At 40.4% G+C, this 22,748-nt stretch overlaps 1 protein-coding gene across 1 annotated transcript in view; it reads right to left on the bottom strand.

Moving 5' to 3' along the window:
* LOC117425882 (brefeldin A-inhibited guanine nucleotide-exchange protein 2-like) overlaps positions 1-22,700 on the bottom strand; it is a 34,081-nt gene extending 11,381 nt beyond the window's left edge. The window contains exons 1-24 of the mRNA XM_059004175.1: positions 22,562-22,700; positions 17,143-17,173; positions 16,496-16,619; positions 15,334-15,480; positions 14,051-14,230; positions 12,984-13,305; positions 12,695-12,787; positions 12,027-12,178; positions 11,481-11,611; positions 9,597-9,831; positions 9,226-9,325; positions 8,555-8,694; positions 7,676-7,784; positions 6,802-7,003; positions 6,159-6,270; positions 5,357-5,562; positions 4,967-5,051; positions 4,163-4,334; positions 3,226-3,377; positions 2,639-2,767; positions 2,031-2,189; positions 1,441-1,588; positions 859-958; positions 669-709 (exon numbers count right to left, since the gene is read on the bottom strand). Of these exons, the coding sequence (XP_058860158.1) occupies positions 669-709; positions 859-958; positions 1,441-1,588; positions 2,031-2,189; positions 2,639-2,767; positions 3,226-3,377; positions 4,163-4,334; positions 4,967-5,051; positions 5,357-5,562; positions 6,159-6,270; positions 6,802-7,003; positions 7,676-7,784; positions 8,555-8,694; positions 9,226-9,325; positions 9,597-9,831; positions 11,481-11,611; positions 12,027-12,178; positions 12,695-12,787; positions 12,984-13,305; positions 14,051-14,230; positions 15,334-15,480; positions 16,496-16,619; positions 17,143-17,173; positions 22,562-22,694 (3,403 nt within the window). The 5' untranslated portion in view covers positions 22,695-22,700. The remainder of the gene's footprint in view (positions 1-668; positions 710-858; positions 959-1,440; positions 1,589-2,030; positions 2,190-2,638; positions 2,768-3,225; positions 3,378-4,162; positions 4,335-4,966; positions 5,052-5,356; positions 5,563-6,158; positions 6,271-6,801; positions 7,004-7,675; positions 7,785-8,554; positions 8,695-9,225; positions 9,326-9,596; positions 9,832-11,480; positions 11,612-12,026; positions 12,179-12,694; positions 12,788-12,983; positions 13,306-14,050; positions 14,231-15,333; positions 15,481-16,495; positions 16,620-17,142; positions 17,174-22,561) is intronic.
* Between the last annotated feature and the right edge of the window lie 48 nt (positions 22,701-22,748).

Raw genomic sequence — 22,748 nt, 5'->3', positions numbered from 1 at the left:
AATTAAGTAATGTTGCTTCATAAAGTTGAATTAAACCTGCTGAATAAAGTTACGCTAACATATTGAATGACATACCGCTTTTACGTTTTCCATATATTTAAAGAAACTGAAAAAAATTGAAAATCGAACATTAAATACAATACCACTATTATGGTTTACATTAGACTTTTGAGATATAATTATGCATTTTCTTTGATTACATGATGTTAAATAAAATATCTAAAATTATGTTCGTATAGTTTTTTTTTTTTTTTTTTTAAATTATGTCTCAGTCCTAAAATTAGAGGTGATGCTAAACTTTTGGCAATAGCTGTACATACAGATACACATTATTCTACCTTATTCACTTAGAACACCTCAAGATGTGTCATTTATATCCTTTATATACCTACCTGCATGAAAACCTGAGTGAGAATTTCAATTTCTGCTCAGTAATCAGTGCTATAGAAACAATAGGCACTCGTTTGAAAATGTTAGACCACTTTGTGCTTTAATTAGGCATCTTAAACAACTTCTAAAAGTTGCCTATTTTGACAATTGTCCAATATTTTCAGTTACAGTGATTTGATTTAATATGCACAACAAATCAAAACTACAGAAGCAATGGGGTACGCTAATACATGTGCACGCCACTGTAGGTCGTTATACATTTTGAAATAAATACATACCAATTGCGTTTCCATCAAGTCTTGTTGATCCAGTAAATATCCTGAAGTTAGAAGCACAGATATTACAGTATTGTAAAAAGCTGACTGCTTCATATTCTCTTTGGTATCAACTAGCTGTTACAGTGCTAGAAAAATCTTTATTTAAAAAAAAGAAATCCTTTGTATTGTAACGCTATAAGAAATTCTTTACCTGTCCACTGCAACCACCACACTCTGGGAGCTCGTTTCTCCGACCGATTCCTGGATACTGGCCATCTGCTTTTTGTCAGGTCCACCTCCAACTAAATTGCCTAAAAAACAACAATACACCAAAGTTCAAAATAAACTTTTGAGGAAAATAGAAAAGTCGACAGTTAAGATGGGTGCTTACTTTCTATTATTCGGTTTTACATCACGTTCAGGTCAATAGATTGTAGATATACCTAATCCGTGGTGCTAGAAAGTAGATTTAATAAAACCCCCAAACTTGCACATGTGCATCCAAAACTATGTCTTTCCCAATATCTTCAATTGTGAAGATATTGAGAAAGACTTCTAGTCGCAAGGTTTGTCATTGAATTTATTATGTGTCCTTTAGTACAGAGGTGGCCAATCCTGCTCCTGGAGAGCCACAGCTCTTAATTACTTAATTGAACCAATTATTTTCTTCATTGGTCAACACTAAACAAAAAGTCCAGGTCTTTAACCACTGATGACTGAACGATACACAGAAAGCCTGCAGGAACAGGGTTGGCCAGCCCTGCTTTAGCAATTCTAAAAGTCTGTTCCATACCTAACCCTAGTGGCATGAAGTCCTCGCTTCCAGAAGGGAAGCCCCTGATGCTGCCCTGTCTCTCCCTCGTGACACCAGAGATATAGCGTGTCTTCACTCCAGTTCCTATTAGCTGAGCCAATTCAAGCTGGCTGATGCACTTGAGAATCTAAAACAAACAAAAACCAATAAGGTCAAACATACACAACCTTCATCAAGCATTAGAATCACACATTATAGGTGTCACCACAACCTACACTCATAGCATGGGGAATAAAACCCATGCATTGTTTCCTCGAAATCGGAGAAGTGATTCCAAAATACAGCCTTCAATTACTCATTAAGGAATTATGTGGTTCATGCAAAGTTTAAAATCCAGAGTTTTGAAGATTAGTAGCCCAAGGACCTGAACTCAAACAAAAGTAGGCCAGGATGATTTTCCTTCTAAATCCATGCATTTCGAGCGGCATGATTACCGCCCACTTTCACAAAATTGACTTGAGCAAATCACGACATGAGCAATGCTGCTGACAATTTTCAAATAAATAAATCCTAACAGAATTCTGCCTCCTACTTTTAATTAAAATAAGGGCCCTTCCTTCTCCTCTTACCTCATGCCAGGAGTTCCCCAGGTAGTTTCCATCAGTGTGGGCCACAGTGATCAGTGTTTTAATGGTGTCTATGTTCTTCTGCTTCATCTCTGTGATGCTGGAACTGGCTGTGAGCAGCGTGAAGCGAGCCAGAGCCTGCACATAGGCATCTCTCTCAAGCTGAGATTTAAAAAATAAAATACAGCATATTACTTAGGCAGCATGCTTTAGAGGTGCAAACAAAGATAGTTTACTGTATATACAGTATTCAAAGCACACATTGAGGCACATCAATGATAGATTCTGTGCCTGATTCAGTGTGTTAATCTGGTATATTCAGCGCGTTAACACAGAGGGAAAACTACAAACCAGTAATGTCTGTCAGTGTTATACTTCATTTAGCTTTGTTTAGTTAAGGGTGTTTATGAAACAATCTACAGTATAAACACCAGCATACCAGAACATCACTCTTTAAAAGGCCCAATACCGCATACAAAAGCTCTTTCACATGAGTTTGCATAATCTTCAATAAAAATACAATATTTACTGTGCATGCATGCACATTGGCTTTAAAAAGATGCCGATCAGTCAACAGAAAACCAACAAGCCAATCCAAAGTGAGTGCTTACCTGCATGCTGAATATACAAGCTATCCGAATAGCACACCGAATCCCTTCCAGACACAGCGACGCGACCTCCTGATCATCGCAGTCCTGCAGCCCCACGCTGAAGGCAGCCAGCAGCGGGGTCCAGGCCAGCTGGGAGAGAAGCACACACACACACACAATGCACTGCAGCACTGGCAACGCTTTTCTGACACTCACAGTTATATGCACAGTACCTAAGGTTTTGAAATCCATTTCCAGCACTTTATTAGTGTCAGCAGCATTTTGCAGGGTTCTGATTCATTTTGATTACAGTGTGTTTTCTATTACATATATTCAACCTTATATATTGAGCAGCTGTGAGTATTTTAGAGAAATCTCCATGGTGCTCCAGATCTTTTAGAACGCCCCACACTTCTTTGTTGTACAGACCATTTAAACGTAATTCATATACCTACATCTTGATAATCTGATAAAGGGCTTGGCCTCATTTTACAGCCAATGAACTGCATACTGTAGTCTAGTTGTCTAGCCAGGCCTTATACACTGCACAGGCTGACCATGCCCAAGGCCACAGGGCTCAGTTGCCTCATCTGTATCCATCCTCTCACCTTGAACATGGGCCGGACGTGCTCCAGGTGAGTTGCGCTGGTGAACGGAGCCTGTGCATGGCTTACTGCTTCCATCAGAGCTTTGGCTGTTTTGGCCATTTGTTCCATCTCCAGGTTGTACAGCAGCCTCCTCTGCTTCTCAGTTGGAACATCTGCAGAACACAGAAAAACTCAGGTAAAGAAAGAGATGTTCCAATGCAAGGTTAAGCACCATTTAGTACATCTAGTCAGCAATCTACAGCTTTGCATTAAAACACAAAATACAGGGCTCCCGAGTGGCGCATCCAGTAAAAGCACTTGCGTAGAGTGCAGGATGTGCACTATAGTCTGGACGTCGCGAGTTCGAGGCCAGGCTATTCCTTTGCCGACTGAGGACGGGAGCTCCCAGGGGGCGGCGCTCAATTGGCCGAGCGTCGCCCGGGGGGAGGGAGGGTTAGGTTGGCCAGGGTGTCCTCGGCTCACCGCGCACCAGCGACCCCTGTAGTCTGGCCGGGCGCCTGCGGGCTTGCCTGTAAGCTGCCCGAGAGCTGCGTTGTCCTCCTACGCTGTAGCTCTTGGCTGGCTGCATGGTGAGTCCGCAGTGTGAAAAAAAGCGGTCGGCTGACGGCACACGCTTTGGAGGACAGCGTGTGTTCGTCTTCGCCCTCCCGAGTCAGCGCAGGGGTGGTAGCGGTGAGCTGAGCCTAAAAATAATTGGCCATTCCAAATTGGGAGAAAATAATAAAAAGAATTGGCAACGACTAAATTTAAAAAGAAAAAAACAAACAAAAAAAAAAAAACACAAAATACAAAACCCAATAATGAGAACACATCTTCTGCACAAGAAAAAGGTCGATCAAATGGCGGGTAGGACAGTTGATTTTAAAGCCGTAGTCCTCACTCCTTCACACTTGATCACTGGTATTCACTGCGTCGTTTTTGTTGTTTTAATGCTCACTCTGCTTGCTGTTCTTCGGCGTGATGGAATGCTCTTTGGAATCCTTCAGTGCTATTTTCTTGCCGACTATTTCATCGTAGATAGCAGACAGGTTCTCCTCTGGGAGGTCTTTGCTGTCATTAATTCCTCGGTTCATTTTGATGTACTGCTCCTTGGTCATTTTATTTTTCACCTGGGTATTGAAGAGAACTGATAAGTATATCCCTATACAAACATGTGTCATGTACTGTAGATCACAACAAAGTGCTTAATTACGGTTTAGATGTATTCAACTTTATAAACTATACAGAAAAACAGGTTGTACAAAGCTGTAAATAAAACAAAACTACAGCAATCAGTGTCTCCATGACGTACATCTACAGTAACATGTCCTTACCAATTTCACAACAATTTAATAAGCAGTTCCATTGATATATGTAAAAATGTAACTGCACCACATATACCAATAAACCCTCCTATAATTTAGCAAAGGGAAACATTGTATATCTTGCTTTGGTTTACTAAGACATTGCTGTGGAATAAAATGAAGAGGTCATGAAGTGGTTTTTTAGGTTTTTGTAGCAGACTTGCTTGACCTACGTAGACAATCTTTGACCTTCCAGTTTTTGTTACAGCCAAGTCCTTATGATGAATTCAACATTACTTCTATTAAACCTGGACTGGATTGGCACTCCAGGAGTAGCCCGTCCCTGATCAAGGACCAGTGAAAACCACAGTGTGGCAGCAGGATAGAGAACTGCACTTTGAAAGCTGTGCAGCTAGGCAGGAGGAGCGTCTCTCTAGTATATTCAGTGCATGTCTCACCTGGGGACTGTGCAGGTCGGTGGTGAGCATGATGATGGAATAAGCCAGAACGTAAGCAGTATCTGCACTCGCAAATAGGGTCTGCCTGTTGAGGGGGGGAAACAAAAACATTATACTCGGGATCCTAAAAGTTGAACTAATTCAAATGCAAATCACTTTGGTTGGTCCGAGTCTGTGTTTAAAGTGAAGACATCGTCAAAGTGTTTCATTATTTCAAGGATGCCATCTGCATTGCAAATGTAAGTGCCTGGTTTCACAAAAGTGTGCGCTGCATGTTGCAGGCGTTTCTGATATTATGCCACAGCTCAGTGGAGGTACGGGATAGTAATGGTAAACACTTTGCAAAGCACAGAGCCCAGATGCTTTATACAGCATCAATAATAGATTTACCCCTGATTGCACTCTAGATATCTCGCAGCAAATTTCTCCATCAGTCTGTCTATTTTCTGGGCTTCTCCTGGGAGACGAAAACCCTCAAGGAACATCCTCAGAGCCGACACGAAATCCTTGCCACAGAAATCGAGCTGGTCCACATAGGAGTACATGACCTCCTTGTTGAACTTGATATTCTCTCCGAGGAATTCTCCCACCTGGGTCTGGAGGGAGCATTATTAGTGCATTAGACTTATAGCCATACTGAGAATGTAGAGTGTTAATGCTCCCATAAGGGTGCTTTCTCAACAGGAAAAACACATTAGCTTGGTGCACTTAAGGGAGGAGCAACACCCAAGTGCTGTTTGTGAACAGGGCTTTAAAAACGGTGTTTGTAGAGAACTAGCATTATTTATATTAACCACACATGGCATGGGGAGGTTGCACTCCAGGAAGAAAACTCTACAGCAGTAGTTTAGGTTTATTACATTTAATAAATACTTTATATCCAATGTCATACCATTACACAGCTCTTAAAACCCATGTCATATGAAGAAATGCCAATAGGTGTATATGTCCCACAAAATATCACAGATAAGTCTACATTTACACGCACATTGACAGACAGAGAGTCAGATTCAAGATGTAATTGGATTGCCGAACCAGGATAAAAGTGCCTCAGTGCAAAATAAAGCATGCAACCTTCCTCAAATATAATAGTAGAAGAGTATTAACCATGCATTTATACACAAGAATAAATGCAAAAAAAAAATAATTCACGTGGACTATAATTTTTAATTAATTTTCTGAAATGACATACTGTGTCTAGTCGTTCTTCCTGGTGAAGGAACTGGGCAATGTCTTCTGGCGTGACTCCCAGCATGCCCTGCTCCTGTAGATACTGTACACCTCTCTTTGGTTTCTTATTAAACCTGTTCACACAGAGAGATAGAAGATGGGTTTCAATAACAGTCAGTCATGAAAATCCCTGACAGGACCAGAACGAATGTCGGAGAGCTACTGGCCCCTTGCAGGTGTGTGCCTGAGCTCACCAGGCGATGAGGAGAAAGAGTGCCTGCAGGTTTTACTTTAATCCTTTCTGAGAGCTGCACCTTATTCATCATTCACTAATTAAAAAGGTTTTCAAAAATACTTTTGCAATCAACAAAAAAACATGTAGAATCAATTGAATTGTATAATTACTTTTTACAGGATTACAAAGCATTGTGGAACTAAATGGTAGAAATGTAGTCCAACTCTGCAGCTTTTGCAAAAGCACATGGCTATGTTATCCTTAAGCAACATACCCCAAGTAATGCTCCTTGAAATCAATGACTCAAACAGCTGTTAAATAAGATGACCCGTGCATGACCCGCTGCTGCTTGTCATGCCGATATGCAACTGAGCTTGCAGCTTCCCCAGGATAATAAACCCAGTGTGACAGTGCAGTAGACAGGACTCACAGTTCAATGCCATGCTCTATGATCTCCTTCTGCTGCTTGATGACCTCGTACTGCTCGGGATCATCTGCCAGGGAGGCCTGCGTGCTGGTGCTGCCGATGCCTGAGGACACCGTGGAGTCCAGGGAGCTGGCACTGTCCCTCCTGGCCAGCACTTCCAGGATTTTACTCTCTGTGCTCTCCTGCTCGGGGGGCTTCTCCTGGCCTGGGGATGGGAACGCGGGAGGAGGAGGAGATGCCGTTTCACTACTAAGCCAGCCACGTCATGGCAGACTCCCTTTGCAGAGCAGTTTAAGTGATTTAGGGATTGGTTTGACTTATGCCTAAGCAGGAGGAGCCACAGCTGGATAGAGAATTTTACAGCACTGAGGAATCAATCTGTGTTATCACTACAAATGAGTTGATGCAATACAAGTGGATTCACTGGTACTTATTTATGAAACAGAATTTTTTTTATATAGAAAAAAAGGTTTCACCCATTCCAGGTTTTAATGCAAACCGGATTAGCCACAGCGTATAGGTAACACGCTCAGATTTGCCTTATTAAAAACTCATAGCAAAACCAGGAATGGATCAAACTGCTACACAATGGGAGCCTTATTTCCATCCCTGCAACATAACAATAAATAACCAAGCCCTTAAAATTAAATTATACACAGGACAGTAAACCTTAATTAAATGTACTACACACACACACACATACTTGAACTATTTAAACACATCTGCACAATGGAATGTAAATCCCCAGACCATCTTATAAGTCAATAGGAAATAATAATGAAAGGTATTTTTAAAATCCCACCACTTCTTGTAAAGTGTCCTGATCGTTAGGGCACATGTTACTTTAGTGAGTACAACCAAGGCACCAGGTTCTTACCAAGATTGGACTGAAGATTGGGGTTTACATAGAGGTCTTTACTCCACTCCACCATACACTTCAGTATAGAAACTAAGCACTCAAGACCTTTCTTCCGCAAGCTTAATTCCTGCAAAAAATAAAAAAATAAATAAACTGCTTTTACGAAAGAATATATGCATACATTGCTCTTCAATAAACCAGATGAATAAATGGCACCCTTCTCTGTTCTTTAAAGTATAATCACCTTGACTAGCCTGTGATAAAGGAGGTATTGAGCAGCTGACATTGATCTGTTGAAAAGGTTGGCAATAGCCATCTCTCAAAACAAATGAACAGCACATGCTACGGCAAGTGGTGTAGCAGCGGTGTCGAGTACAAAAGGAGGTCAGGTAACATTTGAATAAAGATACACGGTTGTCAGTATTTATGATCGCCATTATTATTAATTTTTATTTTGGACAAATAGTATCGATTGAAAGTTAGTCAAGTACTTAGTTAACTAGTAGCAGTACATTCGGAAACGTGTGTATTCATTTTAGATTGCTACCGAGATAGATAAAAAAAAGTCAATTGAAAAATATTATCTGAATCAAATATTAATGGTCTTGACATTGTCTTTTGAGAAATCGGCTTCAACCCATTGTCCTTTTTATTTAACCACAAGTTTAATACTGATCCTGGCTGTCTCAATGCAATGTCTTTTTGTCTTATTTTTACCCCACCCACTTCGATTCTTCTCATTTCTCTGCAGTAAAGACATAGCTACAAACCCTGAACTGTTTACACAGACAGTAATATAGATACAGCCCATTGCTTCTCCATCTAACTCACCCTTATATGTTACAGGCTACTGGATGACCAGCGTGGCATCTATTCTGCTTCCAATACAGTACATACCTGAAGAGGAGTCATTCCAAGCTCATGCCCACTTCTGCCTTGAGCAATTTTTGACAGATCATTCACAAGTCGTTCAAAGATGTTAGCAGCATTTAAATCACAATCGTAGTTTACATAAATATCAACAACACACTGGGCATCTGCAACGGGAAATAAAAAAGATTAAAAATGACATACGTGCACGTTCATTACAGACCCTTTCAATGTTAGTCAGGGGAAACTTTGTTTTCAGTCTTTAGAAATCAAGCTAGACTCATTTTGGACCCAGTGATTTCTCAGGTACCAGGAGGAGACGCTTCCACAAGGCAAACTTTAGTTGCTGGACAGAGACAACACCAGTAAGGGATCTGAACTTAAACAATCACAGAAAACAACTCTGCGCCGACTGCAAAGACAGCACTCAAAGCGTGGGGTCTGTATGTTGAGTGGTGGCAGTGAAAGTGTTCATTTTCACTTCTCACCATCAGTAATGCAACTTAAAACCATAGACCACACCCGTGTACCAAATATTCACACAATGCATTCTCTCTCTATATCCCTTAAAACGTAAAGTTAAATCCTCTCATTATGGCAGCCAAGTTACAAAATAGGAATTGTTGAGCCTGTGTGTTAGTCAGTCAGGTACATTCCTTAAGCATCAAAATGCTGAAGAGGTCTATCACTGGACTTACCTGCACAGATCCTAGTTAGGGTCTGAATGACCATCCACTTGTGTTCAAATGAACTTGAAGTCGTCTCCAGTATGGTTAGGAAGATCTCTCTGAAGAAGACCTACAGATGTGAGGAAGCGCAAGTTATTATCAACTCAACACAACAGCATGACACCTTACTCTCTGAAAGTAATGTACTATATCTATATCTATATCTATATCTATATCTTTATCTATATGCTTCTTTTAAAATTGCATATATAAGAACTGCATTTAATAATACACAAATGCCCCCATAGCGACATTTCATATGTATAGTCGAACCCCAGGACCAGACTTTATATTTCATTTTACAGTTCCTCATTATATATTTATATACTATAAATACGTACCTCTATTTGCATCTTTAGATGAATCTTGAAGTTTGAAAGGAGAGTTAGGAAAATGGCTAAGGACAGCTCAAACACATCTGGCACAGAGGAGACCCCGTTTTTGGACAAGGCCACGCACAGATACTGCTTGATCGCGTTCACAAACATCTCATGTGTTCTGAAAACCGGCCCGGCGCTCTGCAGCACTGACAGGAGAAGCTGGAGGGACACGACCTTCGAGCGCAGCTCATGGGACCTGAAAACAAAACGGGTACAATAGGGATTTAACCAAGACTGGGCAGTGGCATTCATAAAACTATGAAAAAGTGAGCACACTATTATCATCAGTTTGGAACACTCCCAGACAGTGTTTAGGGCATCATACAAACAAATGCATTGGGTTCCAATGAATAGTTTATTCTCAGCAATTTGATATTATAGTGTTTATACTGTAACAGCTTAACCATATTTTGATGGTAGAAGCAGGTTAGAAACGAGATACAATATTCAAAGTGTTGGCCACTTCACAATCAATACATAGTAAGTACTGAGACATTATTAAACATGAACCAAATGAAGGTCCAAAGAGCACATCAATATGTAGTGTAGGAGTAGGCACCTCCGATCCTGGTTGCATTGCAGGTCTAATTAAGACCTGGACAGTGTTTCACTGGCTCAGTTAAATAATAAGGGCGTGGTTGGAACGACCTCTGATGGAGTGAATACAGAACGATATACTTGCTTTCAATCCAAAGCCCAGCAGTAGAAAACTTTGGCAATTCCACTTGCACTCATGAAGGTCATGTGACTCTGAACTCGACAGGGTTTCAATAGAGAAAGGGCTTTGTTCTCTCTGGGACAGGGGAATCTGCTTTGTCATGCTTTTAATAGGCTGTACTGGACTCTGCTATCGCTTTTACCGTGTTATACCACAATACACTTTTGTAAGGGTTAGGAGAGTCTCATCTGACAAGGTACATAGTTTGCAAACTAATTCCAGTACATCGTAACTAATGAATTATTCCATTTGTAACAGGAGATGTATTTAAAACTGTGGCAATGTGCCCCACCCCTGTGTGCATTTCTGTGTTGTATGTTGCGTGTGTTAATGTTGGGGTATTGTAGTTGGTACACGGGATATAATGTGGGTAATGAGCACGAGTATTTAAAATGTATAATTGTATTTAGGCATGGGATTGCATCACTTCATGTGCATTTAAAGTATTTAATATGTGAGCATGAAGTTGCACATAATTAATTCACATGCTGGGATTCAAGTGAATAATTAATTAGTAATTGAATCCAGGCACAACAGTATATATAGATGCACGTTTTACTCACTCGGGCTTGGGTGTTTGGTGAGTAGAGAACGGGAGAGAGGAGGAAAGTAAAATAAAGCTAAAGATATAACAATTGCTACTGCGTGCTGGTAGGACCAGCACGGTACTTGTTTGTTTATTTAGACTCACCGTGTGTGTGTGTCTGTCCGTCCACCGTTTGTTAAGTGTTAGTCTGTTTTGTTTGTCTATTTATTTTGGTGTAAAGTGTCGTGTCCTGTCTTCTGTTTTGTTCAACCTTATTTTATTTTCTGTGTGTTAATAAAACGCTGAGCACCGCAGCATCTCAGATTCACTGCAACCTCTGTCTGTCTGTGTACTCCTTTCTGGTCTGACATAACCACTAAAGCCAGCTTGTCACAAAGACGCTGTGCTAATTGTGTTCCACCACCATAACAAGAGAGTTCTAGTGACATTTCCGCCTTATAACCACTTCTGTTGTATAAAGGGCTGCCCTACAAGGGATCTGTGTGTGTGTTTTGCAGAGAGCCCATGATAAGAAGAATGCCTTCTCTAACCCTGGCTTGTCACGTGCATTCTGTCGACATCATCATCCAATCTTACTTACTTTGGGTCAGGAGGCCCATCAGAGAGTGGCTTCATTGAGAGCTTACAGAGAGACCTGAACACAAGGAAGGCGTCCTTTTGCAAAATGTGAGAGAATCTGGCAGCAGCTGGCCCATGGACTGCATCAGGGTCCTGGAGAAATAAAACATTGTTGTACTAATTTGATGTCCATCGTGATCAATCTCAGCATCTATGCAAACCATGGGCTCTTTTCTATAGAAAAGGATTGATTTATGAAAGCCCATTTATTTTGAATTCAGTCAAGTTTGCAGATGAAACATTTTCAGCTGTTTTAAAACACTGTTTTAAAGAAGGTGGAGGGAGAAGTGAATTCTCATTTTCTTTTTTACAGAGCCCCAAACTTGTTTTTGTTGGTGATAAACTGCAATAAAAACACAGGGACAATGAAAGGTTTTAAATATCTGATGATGTAAAGTCAGTGCTGGCATACTTTGGTCATTTTGACTTTCTTTGTTTCCTAAGAGAGGGGAAGCATTCCAACCTGTATAAAAGGTTTAAAAAAAAAAAAAAGACATGAGTTTCGTACCAGGATATCAGTGGACAAGACAGAGGCTCGGTCATCAAGGATGCCGTTTGCTTGAATAGCTTCGGTTCTTCCAGCAGAGGGGGCTGTGTCCTTGTTTTCTGTTTCTGGAACAGTCTTTTCAATTTCCATTTCCACCGACTGCTCCTCTGAACCTAGGAAAACAGAATGAAAATGGAGATCACTTGCCTTTGGGAAGCTGCAAAAAGGTAAAAACTGGTCATCTTCACAGATGCATTAGCAAGAGGAAATATACAGTACAACCCTGCTTTAGGACTAGCTTTTGATGGCAACGTAAAGAACATGTATGTATTTTGTATTTAGACCATGACCTGCCGATCCAAATGTATTATTACCTCAAATCACTGACAGGGTGTTCGTGTTCATGTTCGTGTGCGTGTGCGTGTGCGTGTGCGTGTGCGTGCAGGGGCTTTCCGGCAAACCCATGTACTGTCACTCTAGCACAAGATATTAACCACTCTCTTGTGAGCAGAGTCGGGCCAGTTCCTTTTCCTTTAAAGGAACTGGAATGGGAATTGGAATTGATTCAAAGTGAATGGGAACTGATTTTAAAAAGGAATTGGAATTGAAAAAAATGGATCCCTAACCCTTCTTGTGAGAGCCGTTCCAGACCTGGTACTCCTTTGTGTTCATTTATCAACTGTCCTTACCTTTGTCCATCACTGTCCCAGCATCCTCCTCCACTAGCACCGGAGCACCCTGAGCAGTCTGGCTTTCTTCTTCATACGATGCTTCTGGATTTTCTGGAGATAAAACACAAGCTTATTATGGAAGAACATCACATTTGAGTAGGAGTAAAAATGGGATCAGACCAATTTTTTTGTTATATACTTAAACATATTTACCCAGAAATGAAAAAAAATTAATATTCAGATCATATAAACTGTTGTATTCAGATGAATATAATACTCTCTTTCCTCCAGCAGCCCTGTGTTTTACCTGGTAATTTGGCCTCCTGCCCCAAGTTAGCCTTGTTCTGGACTGCCCCATTCTCTGGCTCAGAGTCTCCGTTCTCCTGCTCTCCGTTCTCCTGCTCTCCGTCCTCCTGCTCTCCGTCCTCCTGCTCTCCGTCCTCCTGCTCTCCGTCCTCCTGCTCTCCGTCCTCCTGCTCTCCGTCCTCCTGCTCTGCGCTGGTCTCTGGGGTGCCAGGCTGCTCCGGAGGCTGTGTCCGAGTGAGTCTGGGCGAGTCCGAGACAGACGGCATCACTGGAGACTGCTGCTGCCTCAGCCTCTCCTTTTCTACTTCTCTTGCTTCCAATGCCTGGTAGAGGTGGTAGGTTCAGTTTAATTTCCTAAACATTTCAAACTTTTACATAGTTGGAATGTTGGTAACCACTCTGATAACCCAGAAAAAGAATATTAATGTACACAAGAAAATACTGAGTGTTAAATAAAGAACTGTCATTGTACAGTTACTGCTGTAAACATCGATAATTCACACTCCTGAGAACATGAAACAAAATTCAAAAAATTTAACTAAAGCAAAACTATGAAATAAATTCAGGAAAATGTATTGGCATGTCAGATTGAATGTACTGTATTACAAAGGATGCAACAATTATAACACATTATTCCAAGGCAAGTTGTTCCAAGAGAAAGTCAATGCAGCATAATAAAGAAAACTCTGGAGAATAGTGATGCAGGTAACGTGTGTGGGTGTGTAAATGTTTAGAGGCAGCTATGGGGTTAAAACAAGGGCTGGAGTGATTCTATAGAGTTTAGAATGGTTCTGAATACCAGGCGCATTTCCATTACCTGGACTCAGTTCTCTAGGCATGAAAGCTTTAACATTCTCTTAAAAACCAAAATCTGCACCTCATTTCTCAATGAATAAGAGCAGCAAAAATCACATGATCAATAAATCCCTTTCAGTAAAAATGTTTTTACATCACGTTTACTGACAACCTATCAAATGTAACGTACACGTGTAGCTGTACATGAATTAACCAGACAAGTCAGACAGACAGATTTCCTTTGCAAAGACGGATAATAAAATCTGTATTCACCGCCTGGCTTTCCATTCGGGCAAAGATGACATTGAGCATCTGCGTGAGCGTGGCTTTGGCCGTGGTCTGGTTGATGAGGTTTCTACTGGCCAGGTAGATGTTGTAACAGGTCCGGACAGTCAGCAAGATGGTCCCTTCGTGGATTTCAATGTGGGGAGAAGTCACCGCAGTGAGAAGAGCCTAGGAAACCAACAGATCACAGCTTTTACATGAAGACGTACAGTAATGTGCAACATTATCAGAACACCCCATTGCTTCTGTAGGTTTGATTCGCTGTGCATATGAAATCAAACCACTGGAACTGAAAATCTTGGCAAATTCATGATTGTTTACCAGATTCTGAAGAGTCAACACCCCGGTTTGAACCATGAATCAATGTGCATTAATGATTCCATATATTGGGTTGTAACTCAGGCATTTTTTTGTATTGAACAATTTAATGCTATAGTGCTACTTTGGATGTTAATTTATTATTTTGTGTTGTTTTTTCACACTGGACACTGCAATTTCTTACTTACAGAGATTATGTAAAGCCCTTTATTTTAGTGGACCGAAAATGTCACGTGTTTATATATTTTTTAAATGTAGTGACATCTAGTCTAGTGTTTTTCACCTACATATGTGCTTTTTCATTGCACACTGTAGCTTTAAAGTTTAATGTTTGTTTTCATTTTTGTGAAAATATTTGAAATGACAAAACAGTGGTTTATGATGCCTAATTAAAGCACAAAGCGGTCTAACATTTTCACACATGGGTGCCTATTGTTTCTCTATCACTGATTACTCACCGAAAATTGAAATTCTCACAACCTGAGGTTTTTATGCAGGAAGGTAAGATATAAAGGATGCCTTTTTGGCCATCCATATTCTTGGAATAAGGACAGTACTCCATGAACGGTCATGGACTGCTGTGAGTTGCAACACTAGATGATGTCAAATGCGTGGCATAAGAAGTTATTTACTACAGTTTAACGCTCCATCATTTCGTCATCATCAAATCAAGTTGTCTGCATTTAAAAATCATACTTCTGCTGTTGAAAGGGAAATTAAAACCACACGTTAGGTTTACAACTTCAGATGCCATCTCAGGAAGTTTTTTTTATTAGTGATCTTGAACTGATAGAACACAAGACCCTAAGCACCTCTATATGTACAGTGCAGTCTGGCTCGGGCAGTTTGCAATCCTGCCAAGCGCTGTATTTCAATCGGATATTACATACTCCTGTAGATGCATGCATGCTTCCAGGACTCAAACAGAGATTTAAAAACACACGATTAAATACCTTAATGATCTGCAGCTGGACCCCTTCGTCTGTCTGAGGTCCTTGGAAGCAATTGCAAATGGTCTCTAGAATCCGGTCTATCAGCCTCTTCCCTGGAGCCCCGCTGTCTGGGGCATTGCCAGTGATGTGACCATATGCTATCAGTTTCTGAGAAAACAAATCATGGGTACTTCAGGTAAAACAAATAAAAACAGAATAAATAAACACAAAACGCACAGCTTCAGAAAGTTCAGATTTGTTATAATAACGACAAGCCGTTAGTGCAGGTACTTGATGAGTCTCCCTTTTTTGTTGAAAAATGAATTTGAAATTTTGGGATATGCATCCTCACCCTTTAAAAGTTTACCATAGTAAACACATAGCAACGTGTAAGAAAGGCTACTGAAAGCATGGTAGAGCAAGGGAAACATTGTAAAGAATAGCCAGGTATGGCAAACCTGGGTAAACTATGGTAAATTCATAGTATAGCCGTGGGAAAAGCATGGGAAAATACTGTGGCAAACTTCTATGTGTGGTCCAGTGGTTAAAGAAAAGGGCTTGTAACCAGGAGGTCCCCAGTTCAAATCCCACCTCAGCCACTGACTCATTGTGTGACCCTGAGCAAGTCACTTAACCTCCTTGTGCTCCGTCTTTCGGGTGAGACGTAATTGTAAGTGTCTCTGCAGCTGATGCATAGTTCACACACCCTAGTCTCTGTAAGTCGCCTTGGATAAAGGCGTCTGCTAAATAAACAAATAATAATAAGGGAAGCAGGACTCTATACAGCTCAGCCAGATATTTCAATGGGCCTTTCCATTCAGAGTGGTGTTCAAATGCGTTCTGTTGTTCGCTCGTGTGTCTGTGCTTTCTGATCCCAGATAAACCATGCAAGACTGGCCTTTCCAAGTGTAGTACCGAAGCAGGTGGAGCCAACACTGCTAAAGGTCAGCCACATGGTTTCTGTGGGAACAGGAATCATAGCCACGTAGTCAGAAAAAGAAATTGCTAATACAAAATTCCCATTCCCAGACATTCCCAGTCAGGGATAATGGTTTCCAGTCTCTGATATGGATTTGGCGCAGTGTAACAGAGATCTGATTGGAAATGCACACACAAGAGGTGAGGCCTGGATCACAGAGGGTTTATATACTGCATGTTCACTTCATAGAAAGGTGCACAGTACCTGTAAGCAGTCCAGAGATGTGCTGACCATACGGGGAGATTTGGATTGACACGCCAACTCAAACGGGAGAAAGTACTTATCCGCTTCAATAAAGCTGGCTTTGGGAACAACCACTGAGCCATCTCTGTAAGGCAATGGTTTCCAGTCAGTCCAATGGTTTCATAAAGCTAATCACAATTAGATCATTCAAAACTGACTGGCTATGACTGTCTCCAAAACTATCATGCAGAGAAAAGCTATACGGAAATGAGGTCTGAAATAAATAACACACGTTCTACTATTTCGCTTCTTTCTAGGGTATTTGAGAGGGGAGACACTGGGTTTATTTTAGTATTTACTGGCATACAAATTACACTGTTTTCCAGCTAATTTAAAATGAAAGAATATTAAAATATTCATTTAAATTATGAAAGAATATCTGAACATGAAAAAACTATCCTAATCCCAGTACTAAAATATATACATTATATTAAAAAAAATAAAAACTTATTTCATACAACATAAATATCTGCCGGCTTTCCATTTTTCTACCACTTTACTATTTTTTCACAGTAGGCTACAGTAAGTAATGTTACAGGTATGAAAAGCACAAAAAACATTTAACACCATTTTAATGAGTAGGTAAGATTTGAGAATGGTGTACTTACTTTTGTTTTTCCAACTCGACTTTTATTTCATCTGTAATGGAAAAGAAGACGGAATCAGTGGCTTACATGTATATACTGTATGGAGCTCAGGAAACACTATATTTGATGTGCTTTACTTTTCTTAAAAGGCTGTTTTACTGCAGGGGACCATTATACCAACATACAGCTTATCTTATAATATACACTAGACCCTGATATTTATGCAATACAGGCAACTGAAATTTGCTAAAGAATGTCCAAGCCAAATTTCATCATGATCGTGTATTATTATTATTTTTATTTATTAGCAGACGCCCTTATCCAGGGCGACTTACAATTGTTACAAGATATCACATTATTTTTACATACAATTACATTATTTCTTTTACTTACAATTACCCATTTATACAGTTGGGTTTTTACTGGAGCAATCTAGGTAAAGTACCTTGCTCAAGGGTACAGCAGCAGTGTCCCCCACTGGGGATTGAACCCACAACCCTCCGGTCAAGAGTCCAGAGCCCTAACCACTACTCCACACTGCTGTCCTAATACACTGTGTACCTTATACAGGTCCCTACACCACTACAGTAGCTGTCCCCAGAATTTGACAGCTGAACGAAAGTTCAAACGATTTCCATTTTACATCAGTTTCATTCTCTCTCCAAACTGGCTTTTGCCTATGTCATCCTGAACTGCTCTCAATGAAAGTGCACCATTCTCTTGGGCATTTGTAATGCTTCTTTATTGTCTTGCATGCAAAAGCCCACACATTAATCTGTCAGCACAGTGCTTCACCAACACAGTACACAGCAGTGTGTCTACAATTAGGCTTCTGGGGCAGAGATTCAGATCCTACTTGTGTTTTGTTTTTGGTAAAGGAGACGTTTATTTTATGGTCATTCCAGGTCAAGTGGAGCGGGGGAGGGTTGCTCGACCCTTCAACTCAACTATTTATTTGGTTGAAAGCCTTCAGACACCATGTGGGTGGGACAGGAGTTAGTTTACATGGAACAGCACCTGCTGTACCCTGGAACCCTTTTTCTTAATCACATGTGGTTTATATCACCAACCACTAACCACAAACACACACCCCTAGAATCTGGTACAGTAAATAATTTGTAACACACTGTACTAAGCTACTAAGTTAAAATCCATGCATCAAGATAAATCTGAAATGATTTTTCATAATATCCTTTTAAAATGTAGGCTATATAAATCTTCAGATCTATAAACAGGGTATTAGAATGAAAACTTACGAAGCATTTTAAAAGGTGTGTATTAGGAGATAAAGCGGGCACATCAAGGGGAGTATAGAAGACCTAGAGAAGTTGGCTCTTTGTCAGAACATGGGTACAAGCAATGTTTCCAGTTTCAAAGGGGTGTGGTACTGTAGCAGATGCTTGACTAGCTGGAGCATCTGTATACCAAAACACAACTGAAACTTCCAGCAGGAAATCATCGCACTGTATCACCCGCTGTTAAAGAAAGGCAAACTTCACACAAGAACTGCTGAATGGTCCAAGCGACTGACAAAAACTGACAGTGGAAGATGACGGCTGCAGAGGACTGCCAATGGGAACTGCAATGCATAGGACAGATTCCCACCAGGAGCCGAGTCAGGAACTCCTTACATGGCTTACATGATGTTTGTTTAAACTCCTGTTAAATACCAGACCATTACGAAATATTTATCCTTTCTAAGTCAAATATTTAAGCATTGCACAAAAGAACAAATGAACCAGGCCATTTGTACATGCTTAGCTGATTAGAGTAACTGGCTGATACTGTTACCTTTCAGCTGACCTAATTAGTTACCTGTGATGTCAGAAACAATTTCTTTATAAAAAAACCGCAGAAGTGGAGATTACGATTACTACCAACTATAAAGGCCATTTATTAATCATTTAAGAACCATTTACAGTTTTTTGTAAACAGGGAAACGATTTCAATATATATTTGGGTTTGCAAAAAAAATGCATCATATTTCTGTACTGTTTCCTGTAAAACGTTATTAATTTATAAAAAACAGATACAATAAAAAAAATTATCCTGCAGCACAGCTTGCTGATGACATGTAGAACTATCTACTGCAGTTCACAGTTACACAAAGGGGATGTAAACAAACTGGATGGCCAACATATTCTGCTGTTCTGAAGGGTAAATGACTGAATAATACAGTCACCCAGGATTCATATTAAAGTTTAAAACTGCATGCTAGTGTGTAGCATTGCAGATTTAAAGTCTGTTCACATTTTAATTTATTAAAAGCACCCTTTTCACAATTCAAATACATTGAGACACCTCCAACCCATTATGGTAACCTTCCAGACAGCATAATCAGTGAAAACCCGCTTTTCATCAGCATGAACTGAAAACTGAGTACACAGAGCAGAAAATTGCCTTTTTACTCCTGTAGAAATGCATCTAAAGATTAGCCTACTGTAGACAGAAGGCAATTGCTGAGGATAATTTGTGAACTATCTGAATCGTGAGCAGGTATGCAGTATATGAAAGGTAAAGTAATGTGTGCACTGGAGGCACTAACAGGGTGTTCTGTAACCCTCACAGGGAAATGGCAAGTGGCAATTCTTTCCCAGCTTGCCTGGTACTTTGCATGGCAGGTGTTTCCAATCTGCACAGGAGATCCACAGGAACTCTGAGAATCCTCCTTTCCTTCAAAAAATCGAACGTATTGTTTTTCTGATACATTAAGTAAATAAAACCTCACCCTGGATCCTTGGCTCAAGAGAATGATGTAAATGTAGGGGACTGAAATACCAACAAACTATACTGCGCAGGGTTAGAAATGTCCACTAGCCCTGCACCCTGTCCTGGCTTTCAGACCTCCCCTTGTTTAGGTATATTAATGAAATCAGCAGGTGCCAGGAGTTTGAACAATCCGGCCCCTGCTACATCTGCTGTGAACGGGTCATGCTTGAGTAAGGTTCACCTGCGAGTGTGTAGGTTCACTACAGTATTAGGAGTTGTTCATGCAGCTATAAGAGAAGAACGAAATGTTTAACAGGGGCTGCTCAAACTCCTAGAATCGTTTCAATAATATACTTAATTGATGGTAGTTTGGAAACCCAGGACCGGGGGTAGGGCTAGTGTGAGTTTCTAACACTGCTGGCTCTCTGACCCAAAAGAGAACCTATTTTCTGTTTAGAAAGCAGTGGATAATGCAGCCCAACTTTCTTTCTCCATCTCCGACAGATCATTTACCTGTAATGTTTTTAGACAAAACCCATAGCATACCTTCATTTAGTGAATTCCGTAACAGATCAACCATGATCAGACTTTGCCACAGAAGTTTTCACCAAACCAGTAGCTAGCATGTATAGTCCTTTAGCAGCTGGTTTTACACATGCATGTTTGGTGTACCAGTTATCAGTGAATGAAGCCAATGGAAAAATAATAAAATTAAATACCAGCTCGGGGTGTAACGATAGAATAATGTCATGATACGATACATACTGCGATATACAGCCCCTAATATGATACCTGTGATGGTCCTTATGGGCTAATGTAGGGGTCTCCAGCTCTGGTCCTGGAGAGCTACAGGGTTATCTGGTTTCCGTTTCAACCAAGCTCTCAATTACTTAATTGAACCAATTATTGGCTTAATTAGTCTAGATTAACATGTGTTCAGCTTTAGAGGCACCTATAAACCCCCCTGAGCTAATAAATTATAAGACCACATTATTATTTAGTGGAGGGCAGTTTTGTTACAATACCATGAGATGGGGAGAGCATGTGTCAACCATTTGGGGAACTATAATGAACAGTGTTGTACTTTGGTCTTGTATCACAATACAGATGAGACAAACCTCTTACAAGAAGATACATCATGTAAAGAAAGTATCACGATGTGTCGATATACAGTGAATTGCTACACCCCTATCACAGTACCAACTGGACAGCCTGCATTTTAACACCCAAATGTGCTGTTCACTGCCTGCTGGAGGGTGTTCGTGTTAGCCTACAGGTAAGCTGTATTTAACAGGGAGAATTAATAAAATACAAACAATGGAAATACTGCTGATGAATATTAAGCATGCGTTGTCATCATTAGAGCAGTGAAAAATACACGGAAGAGTCACTGAGAGGGCGGGTTGTTGAGTTGTATCTCAAAATGCTATCTGACGTGTCATGTGCAGTAACAAGACTGCAAAGTAGTGGAAGACTGTGACTGAACTGAAAATACAGCAGTGGGGTGAGACTACTGTGTGCACACCTTTTAGTTAGCAGTGGAAACAGATGATCATTATAATTATAAAATTACAATTACAGGTTCAATTATGTTAAATCATTAATTACGTGAACTTAACGGTTTGATTGCTGCCCATTAACCCTAACTCCCCTTGTTTACTGAACACAGTAGTATCCAGAAATGTATCGTTTTCCTCTCTCCAAAAATAGGCAAAATATAAAGAAGAATGGCTAAGTTTTAGTCTTAAGATTGCATAGTTCTGCACGATGTCTCTCCCACTGAACAGGTTGGTTAAATCTGCGGTATGGCGTGCTAGTCTACAGCAGGATGTTGGGCAACCTATCCTCCTAGATTCCAGGAAGGCCAGGCCGGCAGTCCCATGCTCCAGTTACCTGCACGGCACTCTCTACTGACACACGCTAAACCTGTTCAACCGCCCGACCAATGCGGAAGTAAATGGCAGGTAAAACTGGCTTATCAAGTCGCCCCGCTTCTACACAAGCCGTTGTTTTAAACAACGTGTATATCGTATTAGATACTGTATCTTTAATCAGAGGAACACAGTGAAAATATCTCCAGTGCCGAATCGCCACGTTAACCAAGTCATTAAAATATAAATGACTCGCCTATTGTTGTGCAATACTAGCACACGCTCTATCTAATAAACGCATAGTAACGATGTATGCAGAATTGTATATCGTATTAAATACATGCAACATACCAAAAACAATTGAAAACAAGTTTACATTTTCTTGCATATAGTATATACATTAGTGACATACACTTATCATATGTTCAACGTTTACAAATAAATATGTACCACATCTATGCCGTACATTTCTCTTAAGATCTTGAAAATTGCAACTATTAAAAAAAAAATACAAATCCATAATTTCCGTGTGTACAAGTTTCTTTCCACGTATTAATTTGCACTCACATAACTTCACAATATGTTTACCATAGCATCTGACACGTAAGTATAAAGAACAGCTAACCCTAATACCTCACGTATTAAAATGAATAGTGTACACTGCTGAACTGTGTATCTTATTCCCCTAAAGCTGCACCATTGGTAAGGCCTCTGTCTCTTTGCAGGTACAGTATAGCATTCTAACACGTCGAATGCGACAGCGTCAGCATAAACAGCTGTACATGAAAACCAACCAAACACAATCGGAGTGTCAATGCAGTATAACAGCAATATTAATAAGACGCAGACGTGTTCCTTACCGAGAGCTACCTGGCAGGTTTTTCTGAGCTGCGAGTGCTGAGCTCGCTTCACCTCCTTGTCGGAAAGGATCTTCTCAAGAGCCCGGGACAGAAACATCCTTTTCGTTTTACAGTGCGCGGTCTGCTCTTGCATTGTTTGGTGTCTCAAAACGTCATCGTTGAACTTAGCTCCGCGTTAATTTATTTC

Source organism: Acipenser ruthenus, chromosome 29 (assembly GCF_902713425.1).
Source record: "Acipenser ruthenus chromosome 29, fAciRut3.2 maternal haplotype, whole genome shotgun sequence".
Classification (NCBI taxonomy): Eukaryota; Metazoa; Chordata; class Actinopteri; order Acipenseriformes; family Acipenseridae; genus Acipenser; species Acipenser ruthenus.
The sequence above is the reverse complement of the archived record's forward strand: the minus strand, read 5'-3'. Positions and strand labels throughout refer to the sequence as shown.